Source organism: Aythya fuligula, chromosome 8, assembly GCF_009819795.1.
Source record: "Aythya fuligula isolate bAytFul2 chromosome 8, bAytFul2.pri, whole genome shotgun sequence".
NCBI lineage: Eukaryota > Metazoa > Chordata > Aves > Anseriformes > Anatidae > Aythya > Aythya fuligula.
The window spans coordinates 16,130,281-16,146,957 of record NC_045566.1 but is presented as its reverse complement, the minus strand read 5'-3'; the positions used below and the strand labels follow the sequence as shown (position 1 = coordinate 16,146,957).

The 16,677-nt window shown below is 40.3% G+C and overlaps 1 protein-coding gene across 2 annotated transcripts in view; it reads right to left on the bottom strand.

Annotated features, from left to right (window-relative positions):
* The window catches only part of PKN2 (protein kinase N2), a 54,341-nt gene extending 38,232 nt beyond the window's left edge, over positions 1-16,109 (bottom strand). The window contains exon 1 of one of the 2 annotated variants that reach the window (XM_032192204.1): positions 15,892-16,109. In XM_032192204.1, the coding sequence (XP_032048095.1) occupies positions 15,892-15,939 (48 nt within the window). In that variant the 5' untranslated portion in view covers positions 15,940-16,109. Of the gene's footprint in view, positions 1-13,137; positions 13,153-15,891 lie in introns of those variants that run through there. The other variant, XM_032192205.1, reaches the window with a different exon arrangement.
* Positions 16,110-16,677: the final 568 nt, after the last annotated feature.

Genomic DNA, 16,677 nt, shown 5'->3' with positions numbered 1-16,677 from the left:
GAGACCATCTGTAATTTCTGTTTTAGATATAGATATAGATATATATAAAAAACACGTCTTCATCCTAGTGGCTTGGAATTATTTATTGAATATATACTATATGGACTTCTAAAATAAGGTCTGTATTTTAGTATTTTTGCCAGACAAATACAACATACAGGTGTGTATGGTATCTATTTCTTTCAGAAATTAATATGCATTCTGAACAACTGTTAGAGATGAAAAGTTATTTGAGAGAAATTCTTATCACTGGATTTGTCTCAATTTGACATGATTGATTTCCCTGTAGTTACATGAAGCTCAGGTTTGGTGCAAGCAGTTATTTTACTGCTCTGAAATGCTTTAAGTTCAAATACAATTCTGATGTAACAGAACTATTTGATATGAAACTAAGTTAATGCAGATGTTGTACAGAGAATTTGCCTCTAAGTTCATGTAATACAGAAGCTAGTAACCTGTCCACAAAAGATAACCACTCTCCCCATTCCCCAAATGGGCAATTACTACAGGCAAGTATCTGTTGAAGCAGGTGTTGAAATAAACACCTAAGATAAAGCATTCCTGCTGCTACAGAAAGTTAATAATTGTTTTACTTCACCCCAATATAAATACTCTTATTGATGTTTCAGAGAAAAATATTTATCTAATTTTGTCTAACATTCAAAGCCAAGTAACATTATATATATAGGTCAAGTTGTTAAGAAAAAATAGTAATACTATATCATACAAGCTACAGGATATGATATTTTACTTGGTGGAAGAGATTTTGAAGGGTGAAAAGGTCAGTTAATAGACATGAGTCATAATCATGCCTTATGACTTTGGTAACTCCTCCTCAAATACAATGTACACTGTACAAAGGTTATACACTTGGGCACGCATCCAAAGCATATACTCACCTTAATGCAAAGTTACCATTGCAACCACCCATTTTCAGTGGCTGGAATGTTAGCATTAAGATAAACATGCATGCTTAAATTTTTACTTGTGAGGTTTTAATCACTAAGCAGAAATATCAAAATAGCACAGTATAAAAGCAAAAAAAAAAAAAAATCAAAACCCCAGTTATTAGTACTTAATGACAAGCAGGCCTAGTCCCATTTGTAAGGTGGTTTTCTTGTATTATGGTAAAAATTAATTAAATAATTGTAGTTATTATTTAATTAAAATGTATTATTATCTAGCTCAGATAATTCAACACTCTGACCATTCTGCCCACCCACAAATTACAATATCAACTGTTAACATGTCTTGTAAGTTGCGGTACGTAGAAGTGTTCCACATCCCAACTAAACTGCTGGAGAAGAATGCTATCTGTAATGCCTTACTACAGAAGTCAGTACAATTTTTCTCTGTATTTTCAGTGCAGGTTAAAAATTTTGTCACTGAAATGATGTAAAAGAAATCCCCAGCTAATAAACAGGAATTTCTCAGTAACACATAGAAATGTCAGGACACTGGTAACTGTGATTGGAAAAAAAAACAACACCTTTGTTTCTGGCAATTCCAGCTTCCAGCACTGACAACTGATATGTTAGTCCATTTAACTTCTCTATATTTTAGCAGAGCTATTTTTAGCCATTGCAAAACTAATGGAAGAGCTGAGAGCCTACATTCCACTCTAATTGAGCCATCATGTTTAGCGGCCAACTATTTTGTACATTATAAATGCAGCAATACATATCAGAGATAATACTAACATCTGTTTAGGAGGCAACAAGCCAGGTGGCTATATAGAAGATCTTGGTGAAGGGACCAGATTTTTTTGCTTTCTAGGATGCTTAGCAGTGCTTTCACCGCAACCTGTGGGTTCCTCAGCTTGGTAGCTGAATCTCTTTTTTTCTTATTTTGAAACAGGAATGGCACATATACTTTGATTTGTACCAAGAAACTATGCTGTAGGAAACTCAGTCACAGCAGTTTTAGCTATTATCTCTGAAGTAAGTTAAGAGAAAGCTCACACCCTCCACTCCAACCAGCTAAAAGAGCTACTGCTGTTAATCTCCAGCACTAAAAGAAAGATGGAAAAGCCTCCTTAAATCCTTTCCTCATCTTTTCAGGTGGTCAGTGGGAAAACAAACAAACAAAACCCACAACACACACAAACCAAAACCCCTCACGTTTCGGGATCAGGATTAAGTATTGTTGCCACACCCAAAATTCCATTTGCAGAGATGCAGGCATCTCATTCCATGCCTTTCCAGTAAGTTTATGGATGAGCCGTGAGTTATTTATAGAAGCATTACTTCACATCCCCATTTGTCTGAGACTTCTACAGAGCATCACTGATGTATGCTGTGATACATTTGAATAGTGTTTTTGCAATCTTCTTCTTTCTCTGACCTTTGAAACATGGTATGAAATTTCTCACTAGCTCCTAATATCCAGTTTGTATGTAAGAATTCCCTAGGTATTACAGAAGTCATGAAGAACCAGAAGCCTCTCATAACCTACAATAAAAGCAAGAAGAAAAATTTCTGACCACTGCTTCATATGCAAAAGCTGTGAGAGGCAGGTGAATTCACTTACTGATTATGTGGACTACACAAAGTCTTAATACATTTACATTTCAAAAACAAATCTGCTTATGGGTTTTGTTTTTAAAGCTTTCTACATTTTCTGTAGTTTTTAGGAGCCCTGATCCCCTACTGACCTACAGCACAGTAATCCAAATTGTCTCTCAAACAAGCTGTTCTTCACTTTGCATATACACTTGTGTACGGCTCTTCCATCAGCTCGTTACCAAGTCCCAATATCAGCTAAAATGAAAACGGGAAGCACCAGTTTCCAAATAACCAATGCACCAAGGAGACCTCTAACATAACAGTTATAAAACAGCATAAAACAACAACATGTATACGCGTGCCCATAAAAGTGAATCTTCCTGGGTATGCTATAAAACTGAGTTAAAGTAATGATGTCCCCCCCCAAAAAAAATAATCACCTTACAACTGCATTAAGCTTGAGAAATTATATATTGTCTTTACACCGTCTAGTATTCAGAAAGCCCACAATGAGGTATACTTGCTAGTGACTTCAATGTACTTCCTTTTTCAGACTGGACGCTAACATGCATACATTTGTGTGTGCTTTCCAGCATCAATCATGTTCAAGAATCCATTCATATGATATTTAACTTCTTTTCACCCTAAATTCACCTCTTTTTAAATATTAAAGACTCATCCTATTTTACAGGGCATATATACAAAGTAGTTTTCACACTTCTTTTTTTTGTTTTAATGTTCTAGGCATATTACTTGCCAATATTCTGGTCTAACAAATTTTGACATGCTCATAACTTTTTAAGAATTTCCACATCATTCCAGTTCAGAAACATTTTAGTTATCATCCCAAGAAAACCTTCAGTTAAAAATCCAAACTGTAGTATATAAATTTTGTTGAACAGTAGGGGAATATTATGCTTATTAACAACCAGGAGCTATGAAGACTAGATTTGACATTCAGCAAAACCTTCAAGAAGGCCTTCAAGCTAAAGGAAGAAATCTATTTATGGTTGAAGTTTAACCTGCTGCGTTCCCCCGAGTCTGTATTTCCCTATAATGAGCTATCTAATTTGAAGCGTGCCTTCGTTAGCAGACAGAAATATACAAACTAACTTTTGACTGAAATACCATCAGGAAGATGACTTCTACTCCATCAGAGCAGCATATTCTGACTCAACACATGGTTTCAGGAGGCTGCATCTCCCAGCTGTATTTGAAAGAAGGGGGAGCATGGGCATGCACCGAGGCTCTCTCAAGGATTCTAATAAAGATGTCAAGATGTTAAGACACGTGAGAAAAATAAAGATTAGTCCCAATAGTAATAATAATAAAAAAAAAGAGACAGAAATAAACATTGGTCTCAATCTGTCTATACCATCATCTGAAATAACATATGCTATTTAGCTCACGCTGTCACCCTCTCAACCGTACATTTTTCTGACCTCTCTTAACACTACTGGTTTCTTTTTCACACCCTTCCCACTGCTTTACCTAGACAGGATGCAATAAACAGATGTTAAATAAATATTCTGGGGTACAGCCAGTGCTTTAGTGCACAGGTTCTCCCCATTTCCTGAATGTGCCAGAACCACACCAGCCCACTCTTTCTTCTGCCAGCCATAAGGGAGGAAGGGCAACTGTCCCCAGTGTATCAGTACATGCCACTGATAGGGTTCTTGCTGCTCTACTTCAGTTTGGTAGGAACCTCCAGCACACATACTTGACTATGTACTAGGCTTCAAGTATATTCATTGCAATAAAGAAACACTTAAATACTTTGGGACAGTAGACAGCTTAATTTATAACAATGGAAAAACTCATAAAAGTAATTAGAACATCTGACGTTTTCAACATATATGGTTAGCAAAGTGCAAGACAGAAATTAGGGACTGAAATCTGCAGATAATACTATGTGCTAGATGCCAGTAGTTCAGTTTAAAGTGTGCTTATTTGAACAACTGCACAAACTTTAAACTGACAGTAAATTAATTCAAGTAAATGCAACAGACAGGAAGGCAGAAATGAAAAGGCTGAAGAACTGAAAATCTTACTTTCAAGTCCATAGGCAGTATTATCTACTATAGAAAGGAAAGAGTTGCAAAAATGGGAGGCCACTTATAGCACTTGCATCTCCCTTGTCTTTCTTTCGTACCCAAGGTCATCTGGTTCAAGACTCAAATTGGAGTTAAAGAAACCAATTCCCATGCGTGTGGCAGCTGCTGCCCTGCCGGTGTCACTGAGTTACTCCCATCAAGAAGAAACACTTCAGAAAGAACACTTTAATATTAGTGCTGGCTGCTAGCCTGCAAAACAGAAGATGGTACTGAATGCTACTTTACAGCAGACCCACATTCTTTTTCCTTCTGCACTTAAACTTATAAGGATTTTTAAAAAATATTTGTTAAAGTAGTTTAATCAAAAGTTTGAGAATACATTCCCTCTTCTGTACAGGATTCCAGTATAGGTGAACATCAGTTTTGAAGGAATCTAGGTTAACTATCAAATTTGTTGTAACATACGGTAAAATGCAGAAACAAAGACAGAGTTCAGGAAAGGAGTTTGCCCCTCAAAACAAAAATAAGCTTTTGTTGAATGGCACACACTTTCTCACAGATGCTCATTTTATATGAAATCTACACATACAATTTGAAAAGGAAAAAATTCAGATTTAGATATTAGTTTGTGAAATGGCTTATGTATTGTGGGGTCATATTTGAACTAACTTGATAAAGACAAAGAGTTAAAACTGATGAAATTTTTCTCCCAACTCATAAATACATAGTTTGTCTCTGGCTAACTGGTATAAGTTAGGAAGTAGAGAACAAAAATAAATATAAAAAAAAACAACTATACTAACATTGCATTATTTTGAAAATTAAAATGGTCCTTTAACAAAGTTTCATGTTTCCATCTCTTCAAGAGAAGAGAGACTTAAGACACAAATGATAGCAACTTAAGGAAAATCATTAAATAATGGGTTAAGTTTCAAGAACAAAATTTAAATCATCTTCCTGAGGTTCTCTAATTATACAGATATTTGAATTTGCAAATGATAACTTTCAACATCTAGTCATTCTCAGCCTAAAACACCAGCTTCATATGAGCTTATTTATAAGCAATAAACAAAGTCAAATATTGAAGAAAACATGCTTCCATTAAAGGAGATTGCCGAGTCCTAAATGGGCAGCAGTTCAAGAATGCTACACTAGTAGTCAGGCATGTACGATTTACAGTACTTTTACTTTTCTACTGCTGTCACTAAGTTTAGAACATGCCCTACAAAAAGGCCTTCCTGATTTTAAAGTGCTCTCCAGATCTGTAGTACACTTATTTTTGGTATTTTCAATACAGGCCTTTGAGACCTTGCCTTCAGCCTGACTGTCTTCCATAACCTTTTGCTAGGAGCTAGCGTACCGTGTTCTCCCCCCACGCCATCACGCCCAGGCAGTTACTCATGCACTCCGAGCTGTCAGTAGGATACCTCATCACTAATGCAGAGAGCAATGATGTACTTTTGTCTTTTGTGTTTAAAAAAAGCTGACAGTTCTTTGTCATTATGTCTCTTGTAAGTGTAGCCCACGAAATTGAAGAATTAGGGAAGAAATAATCCTGTCATGTCACATGCAGGCTTATCTATGCAGGGAACATTATCCTACAATGCATTCTACTTCATTGTTTTGAAAAGTTCTACCACAAAAATAAACATATAAAGTTGAAAAGCAATGGATGGCTTTACACACAGTGCTTGTTAAAAAAAAAAAGCCAGGCCACAAAGTCATCCTGCATGTCTTTTAAGTTCTCAAGACAAATTTGGGAGGCTTCTGGATTTGTGTTACTTAAGAATCCAAGTGATAATATGCAGCACAATGATGAAAGAGCAATTTCAATCACACATCTAATAATCTGATGTGAACATGTTGAGTCATAAATCTACCATAACAGGGGCTATGTTTTTCTTACAGGGAAAGAGAAATAAGAAAAGTGGGCAGGAGAACAGAACTAAGCAAGTTTTCTTCTGTTTTATTTTTGGACTGGCAGAAAGTTTCTTGCCCATGTTACACAAATAAGCCAGCTGCTAGCAGAGCACTCCAGAAGATTTTGAAAAAACAAAATCTTTCCTTGTTTATTCCGAAGATAATGCTCACCCCAACAGCACAACTCATAAAAATCATGTCCTAAATTCTAATGGCACTTCTGAGTTATAACAAAAAAAAAAAAAAAAAAGCAAACTGTTTGCCAATGTGTACAAAGAAGAGGAGAAAACTGATAATTTTACAAATGAATTCGACACTGTAAGAACTTGGAAAACATTTATTTTGCTACCTCAAATTTGTTATTTCTGTACCATATATTCAGGCCTTCCCCCTTCCCAAATTTGGCTACACCTCTCATGCACAGCATTGATCTTATAACACAGGATTTCAAAGTCCTCTAAGTGCTGCTTTAATTGATGCTCATATGACCAGTCAGAGGTATTGTTATTGCAATCATTTTTTTTTTCTTACTAAATATTCAAATGCCTCACAGCTATTGAGCTATTTAATAACAAACGTATCCATACCTAACTGTAACACATGCTTCACTTTCTTTATGGATAAGTAACGTTATTTATTTGCACAGTAACTTTTCTTCACTCCAAAATTTGATCCCAACTGTTTTAATTGTATCCTTGCTTTTTGTTTCACTTAGTTACAGAAATAACAAAAAGACTGATGATTTTTCAAAACTACTCTTTGCCCCAGGCATATAAAAGCTTTAACATGAACTATGGAAGACCAATAAATAAAGTCATGGTAATATCCCCACATGCACCTAGCGTACTGCTACAAAACCTTAACACTGTTTTCAACCTTTGACATCAAGCTAGATGAAACTACATCTTCCATCCACGCATGATGCACAAATCAATGCTATTTTCAAGGCTCTCTCAGACAAAGAAGTTCTTACACTCCCATGCAGCATACCATGAGACCTTCTGCCTGAAGAATGCGAAGCTAGAAAAGAATTGCCACTGACAGGGCATGGATGTTCATTATCTGCCTATCCATCTCCAGCAGAATTGGACTGTCTTCATAGTGCCTAGCAAAAGCCACATAAACAGAGTAAATCTGTCTGCATCAAGCCTGTAACCTGAAAAACATTTTACTGCATAAACCAGCATTGCTGGGAAAAACAGAAAAACACACCAAAAAAGCACACAATAGAAACCCCGCCCTGAAGAACCAGCAGTCCTAACCTCTCCTAGAGGCTTGTTCCTGCCCCAGACTACCCCCTGATGCATGCCAGTGCAAACCTTTATAGGGCCACATCGTGAACTGGACTGTGAAACTTATCTAGCTGAAAACTGATTTAGGAAAAACAAAACCAAACCACCAAGTGAACATCAAATCAAAACTAGCAACAAAATCTGTTCGCTCTATAGCTGTTCGTGCAAATGCAAAGCAACACAGCATGGCACAGAACCGCTTTTAGCAGCGGCACCAGCTGACAAAGTCTGACACGTTCTCTGAACAGCCTCAAGTCTGCCTGGGCAAAACTTCCAGTTATAGCAGACAGTGAGGACAATGAACCAACTAGAACTTTTCCATCCTAAATTTATCACAGATTTGCCTTGTGTCTTAGCAATCTACAACAATAAAACAAACTGAATCAACCTTTTTATAGTTTTCAAATATACATATCTTTGAGTTCCTAAGTTCAAAAGCAAACTACAGTGCCAGTGACACATTAAACCATATCATTAATATTATTTCTTGCTTAATAAAGTTGTTTGTGCTTAGAACCTCAAAACAGAAACAAACACATAACCTTTTTTCTGCTTCCTTCAGCCATCAACTCCCAGTTTCTCCTCAAATTACGAGAAGTTCATATTTAAAAAAAATGTACATACATAAGTATATTGTACACTATGGGGATCTTTACATGCTCTGAGCATTAATTTTTAAAAGACATCAATAAAGCTCTTACATTCTGAGACCTGAACAACATTTTCCATGTTTAACGCCCAGCACTAATTCAGAAAACTATTCCTGCTGTCTAGTGGACTTATAATCCACATAAGAAGTTCTCCTTTCTGACCTGATCTGCTTTTAAGTACTCCTGTCACGTTAACAGCCTAACATCATCCTTGAGATTTATCCTGGAACTCAGTGGAAAGCTGTTCCCTGGTTCCTCTCAACATAAATAAAAAAACAGCCGTTGGTTCTGTTAATTTCATTATCGGGTTCTTCTGTTTAACACAGTTTAAATATCTATGATTCCTTGTACCATGGTGTGGGACTGCAGCCGTTTGAAAATCCTCAGCAGAAACACCAGTACTCCACATACATGAAACAGATAGGTCTTCTATTCAAGCTCTCTGATCTGTATTTATATAGAGAATGAATGAGGAATTCTCTGTCATTTAAAAACTAACACGTCTCCAATGGTGTAGGAAGGCTTACAGAAACCCACAAGAATTGGAGGCAGAAAAAGCTAGCTAATTTACCCACGGTTGCATTTCTTTTCTTTTAAAGAAGAAAAACAACATAGCCCAGTTTTCTGGATTTACTTAACAGGCCAGAGCACACACTCTCTGGGTCCTGCCACATATTGGCCTTTCTTTATAGCAAAACCCAAACAACCCCCCCTCCACAAAAAATAACAAAAACACCCTGAACAGGAAAAGATTGGCATGTATTAATCTTCCATAGCCCAGCCCTTCCCCAATCAATTCTTATTTGGTACTTTCGGGTTATTTCTCCTTCTGATCAGGCTGCACTACCATTCTCCACCACCCACAACACACACCCCTCAGTCCTTGGAAGAGCTTTCCAGACCAATGCCTATGAAGCCACTTCCCTCCAACACTCCTTCAAGCAATCCCTTGCTACAACACATCCCCAAACGAACAGCTGAGACGCTGATGCTCAGGCACTACCACCTATATCAGTGCTTTCTCTTCCTCCCTGAATTTACATCACCCATTTTTTGCACGCTTGCTTGTGTAAGCTCTTTGAGGACAGACTCTTACTGGCTGTGTGTTAAGTAAAGCCTAGATCCCGACCCAGAACGAGCTCCCAGACACCACAGTAACACAAACAGCCATCTATAATGGTGTAACAAAGGCCTTTAGTATAGACACAGTCGTCCTAGCAGAACTACGCTTATGGTAATCTCCCTGTTTTCTCCCTGGTTGCCCAGCGGAAGTAAAAAAGCACACTGACAAGAAGAGCACAGTTTGCCATCACGGTGCACCCACGCCAGAAGCACTCTGTGCACCACTGCAGCAGTGCTCAGGAACAACGACCAAGGCAGCCATGACTTTCACACCCAGCACAGGAACCCGCATCTGTAGCTAGCATCAACAAAAATAGAAGTTGTGGCCACATGCTTAAACGCAATCAAACTACCACTACTTCAGGATTCAACAAGTGAGCCACAGCAAGTGATCACCCTCCCCCTCTGTGAAGGTAAGTGCCTATCTGGAGCAGCTCACTTACTGCCTCTTCTGTTACCAGCAGCACCACTCCCAGTGGAGCTGATCCACGTAGGGGAACCAAACTCTGCAGCTGCACGCTGTCCTCTTCAGATTAGTGTCCGCTCACCACAGAGCTCAACCATATCCCCCATGCCAGCTGCCAGAAGTTGGGCTGGCAAAGTCAAGGGATGCCACAAAACTGCATTGGTCTGACACAGTCACGGGATTCCTGAAGGTTCTGGAAAGCATCCCAAGAAGCACCACGAGAAAACCCACAGAGCAGAACGTCGTTTCATAGGATGCATGCCGAGACTGCCATGCAAATGATTCAAATCACTGGTGAGCTGTCAAACATAGCAAGCAACAAGGAACTGCAAAATGGCAGTAACAAAAAATGGCAGAGTCTTCTGTCAGTGTGACTTAATTATATTGCTGCGCTCCAAATAAACAAACTAATCAGATGTAACATTACTGTAAGGACATGCCCAATGCATTTTGGCTAATGATGCTATTAGTTCCTGTTTTCATGTAGTACTTCTGAATTGTATCTCAAGGCAGCAGAAGTTTTGGACCTTACAACATAAATCTCATTTCTGTTGTGGGGGGAAAGGTAACAAAAAAAACCAACATACCACTAGCAAAAAAGTTATTTTCCTTATGGTAGGAACTGCAGACTCAGTTTTCAAAAAACAAAACAGCAAAAACAAGAGAAAACAGAATACAAAAATACAAACCAACACACCAATAATTAAAGCTTGCTTCAAAATGCCATATAAATGCCTTGCCTGTGCTACACAGAAACTATTTCATGAGAGAAAAGAAACTTCAGCTCAGTCTGTTCCTGAACTCATTTGCTTACTAGATCCATGAAGGGAAAATATTATACATACATTTTAAAACCAAAAAACCTACCACCAATTTGTACCAGTTGTACAAGTGATCCTGGAAAAAGCAAAAAATCAAAAGCAGGCAGAGCCCCTTGTGCTGCATACAACCCACCATAAGGCTTTACTCCTCTGAATCTAAGCAGAGGCCATGTAATGTCTGAGCCTCTAATTCAGCAAAGCACTGAGACACTGAAGGAAGAGATTCCTAATCCCATTATTAAGCCCTTAAACCACCGTTCCCCAATGTAAAGGACATGTTTATCTAGTTATTCTGCTACAGATTTTAGGTTACGTTATAATGAATGACCATTCAGCGTGTAAAACTTCTCCAGCAGAGCTATTAAGCATACTGTAACTAAATCTACTTTTCTACTACCCGTCACTAATGATTTATTTTCAGTTAAAATAACAGATCAGGGTCCTAGAAAGACATCTGCTCTGACAAAGAAAATTAAGTCAAATGTATACAAGTCCACATCATACATAAACCTGTAACATTAACAGGCAGACCGACAGGATTCAGATGTGGAAGGATAAAAAAAGACAACACAAAACAAAAACCAAACCAAAAGCCCTACCCATGCACCTACCTAAAGGTATTTTAAGGACTGTTTATGTTCCACTGAGGACAGGATGTATATTTTACTAATACAAATTTTGAATACAGTACTGTTTAAAGAGTAATATATATCCACAAATGGAAAAAAACTGAAGTGCTTCCCTAAACCCACTAGTTCTGGAAGCATTTGTAGGGAGCTGAGAAGTTCAAGCAGCTGTACACACATTTTCATGTCTAAACTGCAATAGAACGGTTTAGGATATTTTCACCTGAATGTGACATTTTCTTGTTCTGAAGAAACAAGATAATTCAAAATTATCTGAGGCTAATCTGTCCTAGCTGAACAGTATTTGAAGGTAGTCTTACTGCTGAATATCCAGCCTAATTATAATGTCTGTTCAAAACAAATTAATTAGGTTACTTGTACCTTTTTAAAATGTCCTTAGGCACTTGACCACAGCTAATAATAAATACCCAGTACATTTTTATCTCTAAAAAAGCAAGCATCATTATCTCTATTCCAAAGATGGGGAAATTGAGACATGAGCAGGCAAAGTCATCTGCCTAATGTCACCTAGCAGAGACTAGAGCAGCCAGGAAGGAAATGCAGGTCTTCAGAGTTATAACTTGTAGTTTAGTCCTACATGGCAAGGTACAAGTCCCTCATTTTGTGCACATTTATATGTAAAACGTGGCTGTGTACTCTGAAGCTCAACTGTCCAATTTATTTCAAATAGGCTAACAAAATATCAAGTATTTTTCAAACATGTTCATTTTATGGATATTCTTGTAACGGATATGAAATGGAAAAATAAAAGCAAACAGTCAAAACTATACAGGATGTGCCATCCAAGTAAGCGTAAACTTCACTTTACCTTTGTTTCAGTCATGGTATTGTTCATCACTCCTTTAGACACAAAATAAGTTAGCAATGGCCTTTGAACACGACTGTTGTGACATAGTTCAAAGAGCTCTGGCTACGGCATCATCATGGATTAGATGAGTAGGGCTTCCATTAAAACAAAATATCAGCGACGAAAAAATAAAATCCCTTTATTCTGACCAGTCCAGAAATAAAGACATTTTTGCAAATATTTTGTGTCTTTAGATATACCTATTTTCGACTGAGTTTTAAACACTCTTTCAAATTTTACACTTCAATTTGAAGCAAGCGAGGCTGTTACATTTGTATTTGCTATATGGTATAGCCCAAGTTCTCTATTTAATCAAGTATTTCATTTTAGTTACAAAATCACATACTTTAAAAAAAAGACACAGGAATTACTTTGGAAGCGTAATTTTGAATTAATGAAAAAAATTCTTATATCCTGTAACATCAACAATAAAAGTCTGAAAATGAAAACTTTTACATTTCTGTCCTGAAAAGTAGCATTAGAGAACACCTAGAAGCACAGTCACAAACAATAGATGCATTTGAATAGCTTAGTAACTTCTGTTACCCAGGCCATATCAACCTGACAGCTGACAGCTATCACCACTTAAGAAAAAGCACATATATTTGGAAATGGAAAACCGATTTTGAAAAAAAATAAGGCATTTTTCATTTAAAATTGTAAAAATTTTATTTCATATTTGCCTTAAGGACCTAGGGCATTGTTAGTTGAAATTGTATTTTATGAGGAAACAGAGTTACCACTTCCGCTAGAAAGCAAAGAGTTAAAGGCTACGCAATTAACCTGCAAGCAAGCATTTCAGAGGCCAGTTTACCTGCTGGACAAAGTTCTAAAAGGATGCAAGCTCAGAGAAGGACAGCAGAGTTTTGGAAGAGAAGACAACATCATCAATACAGGTTCTTACCCAAGCTCCTTCCCCCTCCTACAAAAGAACCTGTACTGGAGATAAAAAAGGAAGTAAAAAGGTAAGCTGCCTTTATGTAAGCTCTCAGTCTTTGGTAATCAGGTAATTTTGCTGATGAAGCTACTAAACAAAACTATCTAAAAGGGTGTTTGTTTACTACCAAGTTTATTTTGCACTACGTGTTTGGTAATTACTGAGGAAAAAGTGTTACGTTTTGTGCCTTGAACAAACTTATGTCAAAACTTGCTTAGAAACAGGAGATAGTTCCTACTGTCTGTGAAATGTTTAAGTGAGATATAGAAGAATGGAAAAAATGCCTTGCAGAAATAGCAGGACAGAAATGCTTTGTGGCCATTTGCCAGCAGAGGTTTTTAAGAAACTGTTCAATCAGATATGGGGTATTTATATATATTTATATATATAAACCTGTCATTGTGAGGAGAAGTGCAATCTAAGGCCCATTTAATTAAATGGAGTTTGCATTGAAACAAGTGCATATACCACATTTTTTCTTCTCAGTGGGTAGCTATTTTGCCCTTCTGTTTTCCGTATTTCCCCCAAACCCACTTCTCATCCTGTCAGTAGTTGTTGTGGAAGTTTACCAATCTTCATACCAGGGAGTCCAGCTGATTCACAAGAACCAAAACACGTCTATTAACTTCATCCAAACCTCACAGAAACTACTTGCATCACACTGGAGCTTTCAGGGCTATCATAACCAAATACATATAGAATATGTGGTGTCAATAAGCAACATGCCGCGTTTATCACTGACTGATACTCACTTTTGATTCAAAGTCGGGATCAAGCCCGGGATTAACACTGTTTTTAGCTCGTTCTCAGTAGGTCTTCAGAGTATTATCGAAACATCTAAACCACACATGGTTCATGATCTAGATCAACCCACTTACGTGAGGCTTTCAACTTGTACTGTAGCTATGCATTTTACAACTTCCTCCCCTTTCCACATAAGATTGCGGTCAATATGCAAGTAAAAGCCTATTTAAAATAAGAACACTATTTAAGTTAGCATCCTTTAGTTTGAGGAAGTTTTCTCCTGAAAAAAAAAAAAAATTAGCAAAATGGTATATTTCATGCTGCACTATGGTTCTCCTTACTTTGGTAACATGCCACTGAAGCAACTTTTATACATAGGTATATGAAGAGTAATATGTTTTGAAAAATTAACAAGGAAAATGATATCACAATTTTTGCTAGTATATGCCACTGAAATCAAAACAATACCTTTAAAACGTTTCTTCCTGATATGGAACTTCCTCTAAAAAAAATACCGGAACATAACAGTTTACAAACTTAAGCCCCACTGGTGTTTCCATGTTAATTTCATGACCTTTCTGTTTTGCTCAAAGACTACAAGTACTGATACAAAAGTTGCACCCTATCTTGTGTTACACTTGGTAACCAAAGGATCTGATCTACTCTCTTTTATTTTTTAAATATGCATCATCAGTCAATCTTCCAAAAAAAAAAAAAAAATTAACCTCCAAACCCCCTAAACAAAAAAACACAGCTAATTTCTGTTTAGATAACCCTACTCCTCTTCAGTGCTACTTGCAGAACTTCTGCTTCCACTTAGCTTACCTGTCACACTACCATAGTTACTTATTCACGCAGCTTACCACTTCAAACAGGTTTACCAGCTTATATATCATCGTATCAAGTTTGTATTAACATACTGATTCTTCCTAGACACTTACAAGCCACTGATTAAAGTTTAGCGTTTTGGATGGATTCTTAGCCTTCAGCCATCTCATGTGCTCCAATCTGAAGAAGTGCTACACCTCTATTGTGCCTTCTCTTCCTTTGTTACTCGAGCGCTGACATTTAAAACTACAGGAAAATTTGACGGTGTTTATGAAATAAATTCCTCCTTTTTTAAGCACGCTGTTCTAATTTCGATTTGAATGCTAAATTCAATGCTTTCCATTTATGGACTTGTTAGTTTGGCTAATTGTCCAAGGAATAAATTCAGAAAGGCATTCTTTACCCGATTAACCATAAACTCGCACAGATTAAAAAAAAAAAAAAAAAAGAACAAAACAAAACAAAAAAAAAAAAAAAAAAAAAAAAAAAAAACGGAAAAGGAGCTTTCTTTCAGACGAGGAAGCGGAAGAGCTGGCAGGTTGAGCTGACATTTACAGATAAGGGCACGGCAGCGGAGCTCCCGGGTGGTATCCGAGCCCGCAGCTGACAGGCAGGGCAGCGCGACCACGCAGCCCCCGGGGCCCCAGGCCTTCATTTATACACCCCCCAGCAGCGACAAACCCCTCGCCTTGTGCCGGACGCCGCCGGCGGGCCCGTTTTCTCCTGCTGCCGGGCGCTGAGCTCGAGGCCTGCACAGCGGCGGCGGGGCCGCGGGCTCGAAGCTGCCCGGCGGGAGGCGGCCCCCTGCGGCCGGGGGGCGCTGCGGGCCGGGCCGTGCCGAGCCGTGCCGGAGGGCCGGAGCAGCGGCAGGCAGACAAAAGCGGGTCGCGGCCGGCAGCGGGGTGGGGCCGTGACCGGGCGGCGGCGCCTCCGCTCCCAGGGGAGAGCGGCGGGAAGAGGCCCGGGGTGGGCGCGGGCTGCCCCCGCCTCCTTCCCTTCCCCTCCTTCCCCTCGGCCGGCTCTGCCTCCCCCCTGACCCCCCAACCCCGGCGGCTTTACCTGGAGCTCGGTGAAGAGGATCTCCCTCTCGGCCGCGTTGGACGCCATCGCGCTGGGGTTTGAAGTCCGCACCTGGCCGCTGCCGCTGCCGGCGGGGAGGGGAGCGAGGGAGGCGGGCCCGGGGCCGGCGCTACGGGCGCATCGGGGGCGGGGGGAGCGCCCCGCGCTCAGGCAGCCAGACGGGGGGGCGCGGGAGGGGCCGCTGCCGCCCCCTCAGCGCTCATGGGGGGCGCGCCGAGGCGCTGCGCTGCCCGCCGGGCCGCCCTGCGCTCCCCCGCCCTGCCGCGGCGCTCGGCCCTGGCGGCGCTCGGCCGCGGCTGCTGCTGGCGCTGGGGCTGCTGCCGGGACCGCTGCGGCTGCTGCTGCTGCTCCTGCGGCCGCCGCCGATGTCGCACCATTTGGCTGTCACCCTGTCGCAAAAGCGCCGCTGCTTTGCGGCTCCCGGAGCACGTGATGGCGGAGAGGGCAGGGCAGGGGGGCGGAAAGGGCTCTCTGGAGGGAGCTGGAGGCGCGCGCAGCCCACCCCCTGCGGGATGAGTGGCGCGAGCGGGCGGCGGCCGTTGAGGGGGGGGGCGTCTCAGCCCCCTGCCCTCGGTCCCTTCAGCGCTCTCGACCCCTCGGCGCCCGAAGCCCCCAGTCCCCCTCAGCGCTCTCAGCCGCCCCAGCCCCCCCGGCTCCTCAGCCCCCTCGGCGCTGTGAGCCGGCTCGCGCCCTCGGCCGCCTCACCGCTTCGGCCCCCTCAGCCCCCTCGCCACCTCAGTGTGCTCAGATCCCCTCGGCCCCTGA